The 18,142-nt window shown below is 33.3% G+C and overlaps 1 protein-coding gene across 1 annotated transcript in view; it reads right to left on the bottom strand.

The window, feature by feature from the left end:
* Positions 1-420: 420 nt before the first annotated feature.
* Positions 421-18,142, bottom strand: part of Ccdc39 (coiled-coil domain 39 molecular ruler complex subunit) — a 60,048-nt gene continuing 42,326 nt past the window's right edge. Inside the window, exons 14-21 of the mRNA XM_027942224.2 lie at positions 12,595-12,718; positions 5,104-5,263; positions 4,018-4,124; positions 2,858-2,998; positions 2,543-2,722; positions 2,253-2,333; positions 1,121-1,124; positions 421-563 (exon numbers count right to left, since the gene is read on the bottom strand). Of these exons, the coding sequence (XP_027798025.1) occupies positions 421-563; positions 1,121-1,124; positions 2,253-2,333; positions 2,543-2,722; positions 2,858-2,998; positions 4,018-4,124; positions 5,104-5,263; positions 12,595-12,718 (940 nt within the window). The remainder of the gene's footprint in view (positions 564-1,120; positions 1,125-2,252; positions 2,334-2,542; positions 2,723-2,857; positions 2,999-4,017; positions 4,125-5,103; positions 5,264-12,594; positions 12,719-18,142) is intronic.

Genomic DNA, 18,142 nt, shown 5'->3' with positions numbered 1-18,142 from the left:
TTTCTTATTATGATTGCACTGACTCTTTAGATGTTTATTCCTGAAAGATTCCGTTACATTAGAATGTGTGGTTCCATGAAACAATGAAGCAAACTATCTTTTAACACTACAGACATCAAAATTACAGTGAAAATTACAATCTTTTCTATGCTTAGACAACTTATCCTTAAGAATCTACTGTTATTATTTTCCTTCTCTAGGAATAAAATAATAGGAAAACTAAGAAAATTACCTTTTTTGTTTTACAAACTAACTATCAGTTTTTACATTTTCCACTAGATTAAAACTTTTGTCTGATCATTTTTTATTTCTAATACTATATCAGTAGTCCTGTTACATAACCAAAAAAATAGAATGGGATTTGCTATTATTATGAAACTTTAGTTTTTGTATTTAAAATACGTACAAAAGAGTAAAATTTTATTTGCTGCTCCTTTTGTTTTTACCATTACTAGAGCCACTAGATGAACTAGAAGTGCTGAATCCTGGTGCTGAGTCCGGGAAGTTGAGCGCTAATACTTTAATTGAAGTCTGAGAAGGAGAAATACTTGTGGAACTTGAAGCTGACCTAAAAAAAAAATTATAAATTTAATGTAAATTTCATAGCTGACCTGAAAAAAAATACTGTAAGTTTAGTCCAAAACACTGATAAATTTTTTAAAAGTATGACTATTAACAGATATCAAAAAACAATTTAGAAAATGATGAACATAAATTCAATTAATAGATAAATATGTTTCTATGTGAGAAAAATGTTTTCAACTTGCTATAATTTATATCCCCCAAAAGCTTATGTGTAAAGGCTTTGTGCCCGATGCAATGATTTTTGAGAGGTGAGGCTTTGGGGAAGTAATTGGATCATGAGGTTTCTGACCTCATCAGTGAATTAATCCATTGAAGGATTCATACCGAATGGACTACTGAGAGGTGACAGAAAGTATAGGAAGTAGAAACTAATTAATGAGATTGGGTTCTTAGTAGATATGTACCCTTGGATAATATATCTAGTCCCCAGCCCCTTGTTTTCTCTGCTTCCTAGCCTTTGTGAGGTGAGCAGCTCTGTTCCACCACACCTTCATCACCATGATACTGTGCCTTGCCACAGCCAACTACCAACTACACCTCTGAAACCAGAAGCAAACATAAATCTTTCCTTCTTTAAGTTGTTTTACTTGGGTATTCTGTCACAGCAATGAAAACCTGACTTAGCACACAAATATAATCAATTTCTTAGAGTTAGAAGTATTAAAGGCTTTCAAGATGGTAACAAAACAGGGGCAAGATTTTGCTTCTGAGAAAAGCAATCAAAATTATAGCTTACATAATAATTCAAGAGGAAAAGGAGAGGCATGTTGATAGAAAATTGGGATCATTTGAAAAATAGCTATGCAACTGAAATGATAGCTTTTTAAAATATATTTTATGAAAGTACAGGGAAACACAAGTAACTATTTAATATATTTATATAGAAGCCAATTTTTTAAATTTATTCTTTAGTTTTAGGTGGACACAATATCTTTATTTTATTTTTATGTGGTGTTGAGGATCGAACCCAGTGCCTCACACGTGCTAGGTGAGCGCTCTACCACTGAGCCACAACCCCAGCCCCTAGAAGCCAAGTTTTCATACTTAAAACATATTTTAGGAGCTCCCTTTTTCTTGAAATCTCTACATGGACAATAGAAAGTAATAAGTAGCTACTGACTATAGGAGATTGGAAATTCTAAAATGGGGATCAACAATAATTCTTTTTTTGCCAACAAAGCCCAAGAGAATTGATTAAGCATCCCCAGTGATAGAATTCTAAATAACAATAAATGGCAGAAGGGAAAAATAGTTTCCTTTTTATCAGAACAAAGTATCAAATAAATTCTAATTTGTACAATTTCACTAATGCAGTTTTATTCACAAATTTGATGTGTCCTTTTATGGCTTAAATATTTCCCCAACTTGGGGTCCATCCCAGTGCTAGCTGTAACTCCCAAATTTCATCCTACTAAAATAATTGTCAGTCACAGCCCATGTGTTGTAATAGGAATGGTGACAGTAGAAGTCAGAAGGGAATTCTTGCTTTACCGCCTTTTTCTACATGTAGCCTGTGTAATGTTGGCATAATGAGGTAGCTGAGGGTGAGGAGAGCATTGGAGTGCACTGGCTCATCCACCAGCTGTGGTGACATGGAAGGGGCTAGATGCACTCAGGGTAGCAGCTATGAGAGTTAGGATGTTTTATTAGCCTTTTACTTACCTTACTGACACCAGGGAAGTCTGTGAAGGAGATCTAGAACTCTGGCGACTGCTTTTTGGACCAGCTGTGGGTAGTTCTAACCCATTCTGGAAAAATATTTAACAGTAATCAATAGTCCTACTAATGATTATTTTAGAAAAAAAATATTCTAATTAGATTTTGCTGTATGATGGATATTAAAATTTTTTATTTTCATGGAGCATAGCATACTTAGCATGTTCAAAGAGGTTCAATACTTAGTACCACAGAAAGAACAAAGAAAAAAATTACTTATTAGAGAGTACTGTATTATTACCTGTTCAAAGTATTTTTTAAGAATAAGTTTGATCTCAGCATTTTCTTCTATGACATCAACTAACATTTCGTCAATGACCTTGTGAAACTCCCTCACTTCCCGAAGTTTAATGTCTTGTTCTTCTAAAGTTTCATCTTTTGTTTCTTTCAAAAGACGAATTTCTTTGGTGAGTTTTCCACACTGTTGGTAAATAATAATTAATTATTAGATAAACAGATTTTTACAACAAATTTTAAGGATAAAGTAGAATTGGGGCTTACCATTTAAGACTTAAAAAAAACTATTATAAGTAAATTTTGAAAAAAATATAAATACCTGTTTAGTTACTCTTTCAAATTTTGGCTTCTGATCCTCAATGTCTCTACGTAGTTGAAATGAATAAGCTTGCTTCTCTGATAATTTTTCCTGAACATTATTTGCTAAATGTTCTATAACTTCTAAAGTGTTTTTCATGCTCTGCAAAAATAAGTAACACACTTATTGGCTAGAACAAAAACTGACATTGCTTCTCATTTGTCAAGTATTAATTTTAATTCATTAATTTTTGTATATGATACATATCTAATCTATCGATGCCTAAGTATAATGGTCTTTTGGGTTAAATTTTCTACGTAATTCCACTGGAAAGTATTTTCATGGTACTTGGAAAAATCAATAATATAAATAACTATTGTAATCAGGCAATTTTAAAGGTTCACAATTTATATTATTTGTTCCAGCTTTCTTTCTTTTTTTTTCTGTATTTAGTTGAGTTTATTGGGATAAGTATGTGGATTAGTAAATTATCCAGAAGAACTAAAATGACATTTACATTCATTTTTTACCATATCAAATTTTTTTAGTTTTATTGATTCTATTTTTTAAATACATGACAGCAGAATGCATTACAGCTCTTATTACACATATAGAGTACAATTTTTCATATCTTTGTATATAGAATTTGTTCATGCCAATTCATGCCTTTATACATGTACTTTGTTTTTGTTTATTTTTTTGCATTACAATTCTTATTATACATATATACCACAATTTTTCATATCTCTGTTATATATAAAGTATGTTGACACCCAATTCGAGTCTTCATACATGTACTTATTTTTTGTTTCTTTTCACGTATTAAACCCAGGGCCTCATGAATGCTAGGCAAAGTGATTTACTTTAGTAACTACTTACTGCTATTTTATTTTTATCTTTTAAATGTCAAGGAGCAATCTTAATGTGAACACTAAGGAATTAGTCAGTGGATAGATCATAATTGGCTAGCTATGACCCATCAACAAATAACAAATGTCAATGCTTCACATTGGAATTTTAACTGATTTACTGAATATTTCACTTTTATATCTTACTGTCTACTTCCCTAAAGATGTACAAAAACTCTATTATTTGTGCAAGATCAAGAAAATAGAAGTAGTAATAATGATAGTTGACTTTTATTAAGATACTTCAGACACTAAAGGTACTATAGAATTTACCTGGATATCTTCTTGAAGTTCTCTTATTTGTCTTTGCTTATATCTGTATTTTTCATCAGCAGCTCTTTTCTGTTCTTCTAGTTGAATTTTTAGCTCATATTCATCACCTAAAATTTGGAAAATTTTTAGCTAAAATTTTCAACTTACTATGAGGAAGAAGTCTCAAAATATTACAGATAAGAAATTTCTAAGATGTCTTCTTATAAAAGGTTAAATTCCTTGTATCTACTTGAATAAAGACAATGTGAGCATGTAGTAGCCATTTCTTGTTTGGTCAACACACAGCAGCAATATACAATTTTTTCAGATTTGAGATTAATTCTCCATAGAAGTAACATGTCATATACCAACAGAACCAATAAAGAAAACAACATCTTAACAGACCAATTTCAAAAAAGGGGGGGGAGGGTGATTGATTTTTCCTACTTAATCAAACATAGTATATTTTTGTTCGCCATGTCTCATAACATTCTTCTGGTTAAAATAAAATAAATAACTTAAAAACAATATACTATAGAGACACAGCCACATCAATGTTTATTGTGGCACAATTCACAATAGCTAAACTGTAGAACCAACCTAGATGCCCTGCAGTAGATGAATGGGTAAAGAAAATGTCGTATATATACACAATGGAATATTACTTAGTGTTAAAAGAGAATAAAATCATGACATTTGCAGGTAAATGGATGGAGTTGAAGAATATAATGCTAAGTGAAGTTAGCCAATCCCAGAAAACCAAATGCAGAATATTTTCTCTAATATAAGGAGGCTGATTCATAGTGGGGTTGGGAGGGGGAGCATGAGAAGATTAGACAAACTGTAGATAGGGCAAAGAGGAGGGAAGGGAAGGGAGGGGGCATTGGGGTAGGAAAGATGGTCAATGAGATGGATATCATTACCCTATGCACATGTACAAAGACATAAATTGTGTGACTCTGCTTTGTATGCAACCAGAGATATGAAAAAAAATGTGCTCTATATGTGTAATATGAATTGTAATACATTCTGCTGTCATATATGACAAATTATAAATAAAATAATTATATATACTTAATTGTACATATTTTAATAACTCCTACATACTAGATGGCGTCACTTTTTTAAAAGATTGTTTGTAATTGTTATTGCAGCTCTTGAGTACTTGCAAGGTGTTTTCCAGAGCATAGATTTCTTTTTCAGCTTTATTGATCTTAGCATCCAAACTGTCACCTTCCCTTTGAAGTTCTTCTTTTTCTTGAGCAGCCTATAAAGTATAGAAGAGAACTAGTTAAGTAAAGGTATTTATCAGGGAGAAAAAGTCTTGTCTTTGCAGCAGAAAATAGTTAATGAACAACAACATAAGTTTACCTTAGTACCTACACATGGGACCAGGCATTTATTTATTGCACTTGATTTAGAGTAAAAGACCAAGTCCTCAGGCCTTAAAATATGGCATACAGGATACAAAACCATGATGGAAATATAATAATTAACCAAAGCTTACCTAAAACTGTCTGACAAAAAGTTAAGCATATGTAAATCCTACTGAAAACAGAAATAAGACTCACTAGAGAGAGAACAGAAACTCAGTATTCTTAATAAATAAATTCAGCAAAGTAGCAGGATATAAATTAATACCCATAAATCAAATGCATTTCTTTACCTCAGAGATGAACATTCAGAAAGAGAATTTAGGAAAACTACCCCATTCACAATAGTCTCCAAAAAAAAATTAAAAAAAAAAAATACTTGGGAATCAAAGAAAAGAGGTCAAAGACCTATCCAATGAAAACTACAGAACACCAAAGAAAGACATTAAAGACGACTCTAGAAGATGAAAAGACCCATGTTCTTGGATAGGAAGAATTAATATTGTCAAAATGGCCATATTACCAAAAGCTTTATACAGATTTAATGCAATTTCAATTAAAATCTCAACAACATTCCTCACAGAAATAGAAAAAGCAATCATAAAATTCATTTGGAAAAATAAGAGACCCAGAATAGCTAAAGTAATCCTTAGTAAGAATAGTGAAGCAGGAGGCATCACAATATCAGACCTTAAACTATACTATAGAGCTATAGTAACAAAAACAGCATGGTATTAGCACCAAAATAGTCACATAGACCAAAGGTAAAGAATAGAAGACACAGAGACAAACCAACATAAATACATTTATCTCATACTAGACAAAGGCGCCAAAAACATACATTGGTGAAAAGATAGCCTCTTCAACAAATGGTGCTGAGAAAACTGTAAATCCATATGCAGCAAAATGAAATTAAACCACTATCTCTCATCAAGCACAAAACTGAACTCAAAGTGGATCAAGGACCCAGGAATTAGACCAGAGTCCTTGCATTTAATAGAGGAATAGTAGGCCCAAATCTTCATCACATCAGATGAGGCCTGAACTTCCTTAACAAGACTCCTAAAGCTTAAGAAATAAAATCAATAAATTGGATGAATTCAAGCTAAAAATCTTCTTATCAGAAAAGGAAACAATCAATAATGTGAAGAGAGAGCCCACAGAGTAGGAAAACATCTTTACTACATGCACATCAGTTATAGCATTAATTTCCAGGATATATAAAGAACTCGAAATCAATAAACAGGCTGAGGAACTGAACAGACCCTTCTCAGAAGATATACAATCAATCAACAAATACATGAAAAAATATTCAACTTCTCTAGTAATTAGAGAAATGAAAATCAAAACTACTCGAAGACTTCATCTCACTCCATTCAGAATGGCAATTATCAAGAATAGAGGCAACAATAAGTGCTGGAGAGGAAGTAGGGAGGAAGGTACACTCAGATATTTCTAGCAGCACTGCACATGGGTGCAACCACTATGAAAAGCAGTATGGAGACACTTCAGAAAACTTGAAATGTAACCACTATTTGACCCAGCTATTCCACTCCTCGGTCTATAACCAAAGGACTTAAAATCAGTATACTATAGTGACGCAGCCATATCAATGTTCATAGCAGCTCAATTCACAATAGCTAAACTGTGGAACCAACCTAGATGCCCTTCAATAGATGAATGGATGAAAAAACTAAGATATATATACACAATGGAATATTACTCAGCATTAAAAGAGAATAAAATTATGGCATTTGTAGGTAAATGGATGGTATTGGAGGCATCATGCTAAGCAAAGTAAGACAATCCCAAAAAATCCAAAGGCCAATGTTCTCTGATAAGTGGATGCTGATCTATAATGGGGGAGTGGGGCATGAGAAGAATGGAGGAACTTTGATTGGGCAAAGGGGAGTGAGGGGAAGGGAGCGGAGGGGGCATGGGGGCAGGAAAGATGGTGGAAAGAGATGGACATCACTACCCTAGATACATGTATGACTGCACATGTTGGTGTGACTATATATACATCATGTACAACCAGAGAAATTAAAAGTTGTGCTGCAATTGTGTACAATGAATTGAAATGCATTCTGCTGTCATATATAACTAATTAGAACAAATTTTAAAAATAGAATCTCAGTATTAAATCAGAAGAATGTTTTTGGCCTCAAAGAGCTTCAGGAACAGTTTCTCATTTCAAATCTTTTGAAGGAATAAAAGATGAACCAGGTATATCCAGGGAAATAACCTCCTCTGTTTGTTTTGTCATAATTTTAAAATAACTATTTAAAAAATAGAGATTATTTTGATAAATACATAGAAAACATGAAGTTTATAACTTGCTAAAAACTAAAATTTCCTTTGAGTAGACATATTACAGTGTATTCCTATTAGGGTAACTATGCCACTGGGCTATACTCTGTACAGTTCAAAGAACGTCTCTGATTAAAGGGTCACAAAAACATATACACTGAAAATTCTACTTTTAGTCAAAATTAAAAATCAATATTTTAATTCAATCCCTAGATATATGTATTTAAACCAGATGTAGTCAATGAGAAAGAAAGTCTTATTAGTAATGCTTCAAGTCTTAACAGTTTCATTGGTATTTGTTGCATTATGCTTCAAAACATGAGTTACACATATTTTTGTAACAAATATTATAATTTTTAAAAGCCACAAATAAATGGTAAATGCTTGAGGAGACAGATACACTCACCCTGATTTGAACGTTATACAATGTACACATATATGGAAACATCACCCAAAAGCCCATAGGTATGTACAATTTTTACGTGTCAAAGCTCAGAAAAGAGAAAGATAAAAGTTGCTATATATGTTATATCTAATCCCTTTAAGTTGTGTCTAGAATTGACATCTATTTTAACTTGAAATATAAATAGTTTAGTGGAAGAGCTGGAATGATTCAAAACATGGATTTTAACTGTGGATTGACTACCAGTGAGTTCAGTGACATCAGTAATTCATATTTCTTCTTTGAGCTTGATTTCATTTTTCAAATGAAGGAGTTAAATTTGTTCATCCTATACAAATTCCTGCTCTAATTTCATGTATACCTTGAAATTCTAAAGTTTCTCCATCTGCTTCTAAATTGAAGATTATATAATGTTTATTTTTATTTGGGGTTAGAAAAGTTGGTATTTGGAATTTTTAATAGCTTTCTAACATTTCAAAGCATTTTCAAGTACCTTAGAGTTGGACAATTTCACTAGATTATGGTCATAACTACACTTATAAAGACTAAGAGAAACTTGTAGATAAGATTTTAAAGATACCAGTTCTTCACTGGTTATTGATTATATTTTTCAGTCTGGTTTTTAAAAGTCAGATACTGTGAGATGCTACCATTGATAAAAGAAAAACAAAACCATGTATGCTCCATAGACCAGAGGCTACTACTATAAGACCAAAAACAGGGACTCTGAGTTGAACTGTGTCTGGGAAAAAGACATGTGACCTTATTTGTAAACAGAGTCTTTGTAGATGTAGTCACAATGAGGTCATTAGGGTTGGTCTTAATCCAATATAACTGATATTCCTACAAAATGAGAAACTTGAACATATACCAACAGAGGGAAGACTGCATGGAGACATAGGAAGAACACCATGTGAAGATGAAGGTACACCTTCACAAGTGACTGTTTGTCTCCATTTTCATGCCATGGATAATTTTTCCTGATGAAAGGAACACCAAAGATTGCCAGTAAACCAGAAGAGGAGAGAGGCATAGAACAGATCCTCCCTCCTAGCCCTTAGAATGAACCAACCTTGATAACACCTTCCTCTTGGACTTCTAGACTCAGGAGTATGAAACAAATTATTGTTGTTCACAATATTTACTTTGTGGCCTTGTTATGGAAGCCCTAAGAAACTAACAAGAGGGTCAACAAAATTTTAAAGTAAAGGGCCAGATAGTAAATATTTTAATGTTTTGGGCCATTCCGCCTATGCTGAAACTACTTACCTGCCATTGTAGCAGGAGAGCAGCCATAGACAACACACAAATGAATAAGTGTATTATTGTGTCTCATAATACTAATTTACAAAACAGGCAGCAAGCAGCATTTAACTGGGGCCTGGTTTGCTGACCCCTGGCTTACAACACGCAGAAAACAGAACAGTTGCTAACACTGTAACCAAATTCCTCTTACCCAAATTTATAAACATACGAATATGCTCCACCAAGAAAGATCCTTTTGTGGAGAATTGTAAGGATAAGAAAAAGAGAAAGCTCTTGAATTGACTATATTTTAACCCTAAATCTATTAAAAAAAAAAAAAAAAACAGTGGCTCTGAAAAATGGAATCATTTTGAAAAATAAAAATTAAGTTCTAATTGGCAAATTTGTTTTTCCTAGTGAAACTGTTAAAACATTATTTTCCAAAGGTTAAAAGTTATTCTCATACAAATATAAAACAAAAAAGCACAGTTGTGTTTCCACTAGCCAAAATTCATTTACATTGTTAGCAAAAAGAATCATTTGTGTTACTCTCAGTTATCTACAAGTTCATATCTATACCCATGGAAGGATAGATAAAATAATTAGTCAACATGAAGTCAAAGGTATTCACTCCTTTTCAATCAGATAATCCCTGAAGGGCCTGCTAAGAAATGCCAAGTACTTGGTGTCACCATGTAATGGTGTCATGGCACCCAGTGACTGTTTGTCTCCATTTTCATGCCATGGATAATTTTTCCTGATAAAAGTTAGACTGAATTTAGTTATGAGGGAGATAGAAGGGCTTGACAGCCAGGGCAAGACCATGAGTAAGGAGGTTGGAGGCAAAGTCAGAACAAAGGAGCATGGAGTGGGTCTTCTAATGTGGTCAACTTCCTGGTTGATGAAAGTGCTTGTGGACAAAAGTGGAAGACCCAATCAGAGAGACACTTCCGTACTCATGCTCCTAAGTGGGATCCAAGAGTAAAACACATGGACAGAAGGGGCACCAACCAATAATAGTGTGAAGCACATGGACAGGGGAGGACATCAGAAAAGGAGGAAATTCCAGAGACCATAAAAAGAACAAGCCAAAACTCCCCCTGGATTCCTAGCTCTGGGGCCCCTTCTCTTCATAGAAATCTATCCCTATATCTCTTTAGTCTTTGCAAAAAATCTACTTCTTGCTTGCTCTCCCTGTGTCCTATTCTTCAAGTCTTTGCTGAATAGAGACAACAACCCAGCATCCCCAGACAGTAACAGTTCTAAAGAAATAAAGGCTCATTTTTTATATATGTGAGACATGTGAAGAATTGTTAGTAAAAATTTTAAACATATTATACAATTAAAAACAGAAATAACTATGTGACAAGCTATGGATCCCAGAGAAGATGGAAGGAAAAGAAGTATGGTATCAGTCAATTGAGGGTAACTGATAGCCTCAAATTACTTAACATGTTATATGATATTTGTCCATCACTGTCACTGTGAATAGAAGCAGAATTTTTCCCTCACTAAAAATATTTTGCCTGTTTTCCTGAGTAGATGAATCAGCATCATCACAGCAATAACAATAATAATAGCTAATATTTGAGTGCCATCTTGTGCCAAGCACTATCCTGAGAGCTTTGCATATATTTTCTCACATACTTTTTCCAACAAAAGTAACAATATTATCATCTTCATTTTGCAAGTGAGAAAACAGGCCTTAAAGGGTCATACAACTTATTCAAGATCACTTACTTAGAGACAAAAGCAGGATATGGACAGAGGCATTCTTAACACCAGTATATGTAAGTAACTCACCGCAGCCCTTGTTGTTAGAGAAGAATAACTGGAATTGCAACATTTACCTTCTACCCACAGTTAACTAATTAGAGATTACCCCTCACAATATGAGACCCTTTAAAATATGGGAGGAGGAGTATCTTGTTACTATTAGGCAGAAGTCTGATGTTATAACAAAGATTTGAGAATTAGCACTGATTTCCCATAGGTTAATTTCCAAAGGTTACAAGTTAGGCAAGCCACACTCAATGTATGTGTTAGGGGAAAACTTGAAGAAAGGTTATAGAAGAAAACTTGGTTGCTGAAGGAAATATGTAGAAGTTGAAGACAGCATCCACAGGACCATTCTCTGAAGGTGTGAATTGGGAGTACCTCTATCCATGAGTCAAAGTTACAATTTTAGTCCTTTCTTAAAGTGTATTGAGTAATTTCCCAAACCTTTTTATAAAGAAATTCACATCTATCCAGGGTATTTTCTACATGGAAAAGATGAATGTAGCGGTATACAGGAACAAAATTACATTCAATTCCTGATCAGTTCTGGAGTTCTCTCTTATGAGTTCTTAGGTTAAGATAACCAGACAACTCTCAAACATCACAAAAGAAAAAGCAGTTTCACTGGGTGCAGTGGTGCATGCCTGTAATCCCAGCAGCTTGAGAGGCTGAGGCAGGAGGATTGAAAGTTCAAAGCCAGCCTTAGCAAGGTCCTAAGCAACTTAGTGAGATTTTTATATATATATATATAAAACTGGATGGGGATGTGGCTCAGTGATTAAGCACCCTGGTTTAAAAACAAAAGAGAGAGAGAGAGAGAGAGAGAGAGAGAGATAAAAAACAGTTTTACCTGATCTGTCTGTATCCTGTACAGTAAGAGAGAAAGGGAGCAGCCCTCTTCCTCTCTGGACAACTGCTTACCAGGACTGCAAATGTAAACTGGAGTTTAAGATTCAGAGGTGGTATAGCTCCCACAAAATGCTAAGGTCCAGCGTATGGCATATAATAGGTGGCCATAGTGAAAGAAAGCCTTAAGGTATTGAACAGTTTGTCACATGCATGCTTAAGGCACCCAGAATGATGATATATGTCTTAGAGTAAAACAGATTATGAGTCTTGACTAGATGAGGGAAAATGACACAATAAAAATGACAGCAAAAATGATGGTTAAAGAATGGTCAACTTAGAATGACCTGAACTCAAAAGAGGAAGTTAGCAGTAGGCTTTGGGATCCAGAGGGCATGCTTGGATCTCAGGGATTGGTGATATATATAGAACTGATAATGCTTCATTATCTCCATCTAGCAACTAATGTTTTGGATGTTATTAATGCATTAGCTAATGACCCTAACTAAGTAAAATAGTTGCTATTGTTTCATGGAAAACATTTGCTCTTTTGGGTTCATTTAAATCCAGAAGATTACTGTGAGTGAGTTAACAAAGAAAGGATACTTCTTACTCTCACATCTGTAAATCAATTAAGATTACCTTAATTACATAATAGGTCTGTGTTTTCTCCTCTTCTCCCTCAGGAGGCATCATAACAACAGTAAGAATTTCATATCTATTCTTCAGCTTATTGATTTTACTTAGTCGCTCATGAAACTCAGCGCTAATATAAAGAGAAAAAAAAATAAAGGACAGTCATGAGTTCTTTCTGATGACATTTGGATTTATGTTATTATCGAACTCAAGCAGGTCAAATGTGTTTTCATTTTTTAATTTAATAATTCAAAGTTTATCTACTTGAAAGCTAACAAGTTAGCATGCCATGATTTCATGGATGCTGTCAGAAGACATGAGATTCCTATGGCATAAACAAAGGACTTATAAATTATTACTCATGGTACAGCAAGTAATATGTATGAGTTTCCTGTTTGCAATGGTTCCCCTTGCTTCTCCCCATTCCCCTGTCCCACAATGGGAAGGAGATGCTCAGGTGAAGGCTACCAAAACACAGTAGGTAGGTTTGTGTCATCGCTGAGGAAGTATAGGCAACCTAAATATCTTCTAACAGAAAATAAACAAGTATGCCTAACTGTTCCTCCATAGTGAAATACTACCTCTTCCTCTGAGGCTGTTTGCTATTCAAACATCTTTGAAAAGATAATCCAGAACAGGGCAGAAAATACCTCCCCTTGCAACGCATGCAGAAATATGAGAAGCTCACAGAGAATTGTCTCCTAACATTCAGATTCAAATTCTTAAATTGGTACTTTTTCCTTTTATTACAATAAATTTATATTTTATAAGCTATTTTTTAGAAGTTATTTTATAATAATACTAGTAGTGCTAATATACTCATGGCAATATGGAGGGTGAGTCATTTACCTGCAATCTCATGAAAGTTAAGACACAAAACCATGGTGAAAAAAAATCTTCAACCTACCAGTTTTCTGCCCCAAGAGAAATTACTGATGGAAAAATATATTTAGTTAAAGATTTTCTTATTTTTAATTGTCACTATTTTTTTATCAGAAAAAAATATTTGCCCATCCTTCAGGTGATCATAAACGGAAGCTAGCCTTCAAGCTTAAGATGGCAGACTGAGCAGAAGTTTGTCTGTTCTCTTTCCTGAGATGAAGAAGTTTTTTTAAGCCATAATATCTCTAGAAACAAGAAAGACACAAATATTTTCACAAATTCATAGGAAAATGGAAAACAGATATGATAAGAGTGATAGACAGATGCTCATGGAAGATTACTGAGGCAGCAAAAACTATTTTCTACCAAAGAAGTCTGAAGAAAACCCAAACTTAAGAATAATAAATCAAAAGAGCAAGATTGATTTGTGAGCTACCATCAATAGGTAGTTAATAAAAGGATCATTCATCGAACATCTGGGTCATTTCCCCCAATACCCTGGGTATACAGAGATGTTGACAGGGATGGTCTCTACTCTGATGATGACTGACAGATTGCCACAGTAGCATATATGTTGGTGCTAGAGAGAGAAGTAAAGAGAGAACATGAAGTAATTCTGAGTTTTACAACAGTGGAAGTAAATGAAAAAGAAAGGCAGTTCTGCTTAGCAATATAATGAAGTCTACTTCATTCAAAATAAATACATTCTAACTGTTGGTAACAATGGAAGTCCTGATTCTGCCTAGTAACAATTTGTGCTCCTTAGGGGACAAACTAGCTAAGAGCCTAAAACCAGGCTCCCATTTGGTGGACAGATCTGTTGAAGAAAGAGATCTACTTAGCTACAGATAAAACCCTTACCAACTACCTATCCCAATATCCACTAATTATTAATTAAGCATTTATTAGAAAATATTGATAGAAAACCAAGGATCATCAGACATTCATGAAATGCTAACAGCATGAATTAAATGAACAAAGAAAAACAAATCCTGGGAGACAGATAATACATAGAATATAACTCTCAAAGTATTCTAATTAGTATTCTCTAAAATATGAAAAAAATATTAGCTCCAAAAATATCTATAAAACAAAATGAACTCTTAGGAAAAGAAAGAATCAAAGAAAGAACAACAGTTCTTGAAAATGAGTTCTCCTGTTCAATAAATATCAGTGAAGAATAAAGATTCAGTTGTGAGTTGGAGAGATGGAGAAATGTGGAGGAAGCTAGCCAGAGAGAAAGGGAACTAGGGAGAGAGAAAATAAGAATATTTTTTAAAGTAAATAAAGTAGAAAATGAGAGAAAAGTTAAGAAACCTGGAGGACAGATCTAGAAGGTCAGCATCCACTAAGAATGAGCAAAAAAATTGGGGAAAACAGAGAAAGTGGTGATGAGAAAAAAAGTTGAAGTAATAGAGAAAAATATTCCCCTGAACCAAAGAAAGATGTGAATGAAATAATTAATTGAAAGAGTTCTCTAAAAGCCAAGCAAGAAAAATTTAAACACCCAGACATGAAAAGCAAGGATAAAGAGATTGTCCCAAAGCTTTTAAAGAAACCCAACAACAAAAATTAGGTTCCCTATGATGTAAATTGAATTACCCTAGAATCAGACCTCTCATAAAAACACTGTATTCTAAATTTAATCAGTGTTTTCAAGAATACATAAAAGAGGAGGGAGAAAAAAGTAGAAGTAAAAGGTGCTAAGTCTTTTCAAGAAGGGAAAGACAAACTCTCTTTTGAATTTAAAAATGACCAAAAAATAATTAGAATTTTTAATTTTCAATTAAAAGGAAGAAAAATAAAATTCATTAAATCAATAAAAGGAGAGAGAGAAAGACTGAATACATGGTAATTTCTTAATATTTCTTGAAAAGTCATATGGATATAGATACAAATAGATGAAGATATGAATATCATGTGAGCCAGTAATTCCTCTCCCAGGTATTTAGCCAGGAAAAAAAAGAAAGCACATGTCTATGCTAACAATACATATGTTCATAGCAGCTTTGTTTGTAACAGCTAAAAACTGGAAAGAACATGAACGTCCATTTTTCATCAGGTGTATATATAAACAAATTAGAGTATCATGAAACACTACTTTTGAGAAAATAAAAAGCCAGAGTTGGCAAACCATTCTGACTGCCACCCGTTTTGTACAGCCTACATGCAAAGAATGGCTTTTACATTTTTAAATAGTTGCAAAAAAACCAAAAGAACTTAATTTTATGAAAGATGAAAACAAAATTTCATTGTTCATAAAGTTTTTTGGAATATAGCTATGCTCATTTATTTACATATTTTCTGTGACTGCTTTCACTCCACAATGGTAGAGTTGAGTTATTGGAACAAAGATGATATGGTTTGCAAAGAACTGTAACATTTAATATCTAACCTTTGCAAAAGAGTGTGCCAATCTCTGATGAAAAGGAATGTTATTAGTGATTACACACAGTATGGACGGAGTCTCAAAATAATTATGTCAAATGACAAAAGGCAGAAAACGAGTATTTACTAATGGATTCCCTTCATATAAAACTCCTGATAACGCAATCTAAAATATGTATAAAAAGCAGCTATCTTGGAAAGGCACATTGGAAGGGACTGGCGGGAGGATTTATGATGGGGCACAAAGAAACTTGTGAGGGTCATGATGTGCGGTGATGTTTTCTCAGGTATATATTTATATTGTACAGTTTAAATATGAGCTATTTATTGTAGCTCAGTTATACCTTCACAAAGTTGTCTCTTTAAAATAAAACTTCAATTAAGACAATGAAAGGCAGGAAAGACAAAAAAAAAGAAAGAAAAGAAAAGAAAGAAACCCATGGCAGTATCAAATTTCATGGGATGCAGCTAAAATCATACTTAGAGGAAATTTAGCTTTAATATTGAAAAATAATGAACTACACATCTATTTAAAGAAGTTAGATAAGGAACATTTAAAACCTCACAAAAAATGAGAATAGTAAAGATGAGATCAGAAATTAATGAAGTAATGAACGCACAATAGAAAAGATCAGTAAGAACTGATTCTTTTCAAACACTGATAAAATTGATTAACTTTTTGTAAGACTTATCCCACCTAAAAATGACAAGGTACAAATAAACAATATCAAGAATATCTATACATGCTACAACTATTAAGTAATAAAATGATATTATGGACTACTGATGGCAATAATTGAAACTTTGGATGAAGTATAAAAAAATATTTCCCCAGGGAAAAACACAGTTTCCCAAACTAAATCAAAGAGAAATACAAAATCTGCATTATTCCATATGGCCAATAAATAAATTTAACAAAGGACCAAAAATCTTCCCCAACAGATAACGCCAGTGGTTTTACCAATGAGGTCTTTGAAAATTCAAAGAAGATGTAATTCTACTCTTTTACAAACTTATCCAGAATATAAATGAATAAGAAACACATAAGTCATTTTAAGAAGATAAACATAACCTTAACAACTTCGCATAATGAACCCAGCCTAATTCCATTTTAAGATTGGGAGCCATCTCGTCACAAAGTCATGAAAAGTTAATTTCTGTTTTACTATAAATTACTGTGATTTCTAAACTTGCTTGGAATGCCTAACAAAAGCAATAGAGCAAGGAGAATTGTGGGCCATCTGTATACATGAACATGGATGTAAAACTTGCATTAAAATATTATCAAACAAAATCTAGGTACATACAAAAGATAATATGTGGCAGACATACTGAGTTTATTCCAGGAATATAAGGATGATTTAACTTTGAAAAACTGATCAATATCAGTGAATACAGAAAAATTAATAACAAAAGACAAAGCCATTTCCAATGTTAAAAATTAAAACCTCTAAGCAAAGAATAAAAATAGATGGGAGCTACCTTAATTATGATAAAGGGTATCTCAAAACAAACAGCACTGGGAATATAGCTTACTGCCACAGCATTTCCCTACCATGCACAAGGCCCTGGGTTCAGTCTGTAGCAATAAATAAATAAATAACCTACAGTAAGCTTTATGCTTAAGGATAAAACAACAAAAACTTTCCCTTTGAGATCAGGAACAAGATTAAAGCATGTGTAATCACCATTATTCAGCATTGGACTGAAGGTCCTAGCAAGTATAGAAAAGAAACAAAACTTATAAAAATTAGAAAGAAACAAAACAATTATTATACAAAAATGATATGAATGAAATAGCTATAAGTATAGAATCTAAGGAAGAATTTTATAATTAACTCGAGTTTCAGGGAGCTTGTTGAATACTTAAGATACAGAAACTAACTGTAAAATATTGGTAAATATCAGCAACAAAAAAATTAATAAAATGCTATAAAAGAAGATAATGTTGACAGCAATGTAAAAAATAACATGTGGCCAGGAATAATTTTATAAAAGATCTGAAAAATTCCTGCAGGAAAATTGCTTCAATAAATGTAGCTGTATAGGGAAAAATTCATTATTGGATCCTTATCACAAGCCATACACAAAAATCAACCCCAAGTGGCTTAATGATCTTAATTTAAAAGCAAGAATCCAAAGAGTAAAGAACAAGCCAAAGGAAAGATAGGAAAGTACCTAGACTTAACGGCTATAACATACTCTATATCTTCTATTAAGGCCTTTTCAAGTGAATAAGAAAAAAGATGAATATCAGGGTCATGGAGGGAACAAGCATCACTTC

Source organism: Marmota flaviventris, chromosome 8, assembly GCF_047511675.1.
Source record: "Marmota flaviventris isolate mMarFla1 chromosome 8, mMarFla1.hap1, whole genome shotgun sequence".
NCBI classification, from domain to species: domain Eukaryota; kingdom Metazoa; phylum Chordata; class Mammalia; order Rodentia; family Sciuridae; genus Marmota; species Marmota flaviventris.
This window is presented reverse-complemented; position numbering and strand designations above follow the sequence as displayed.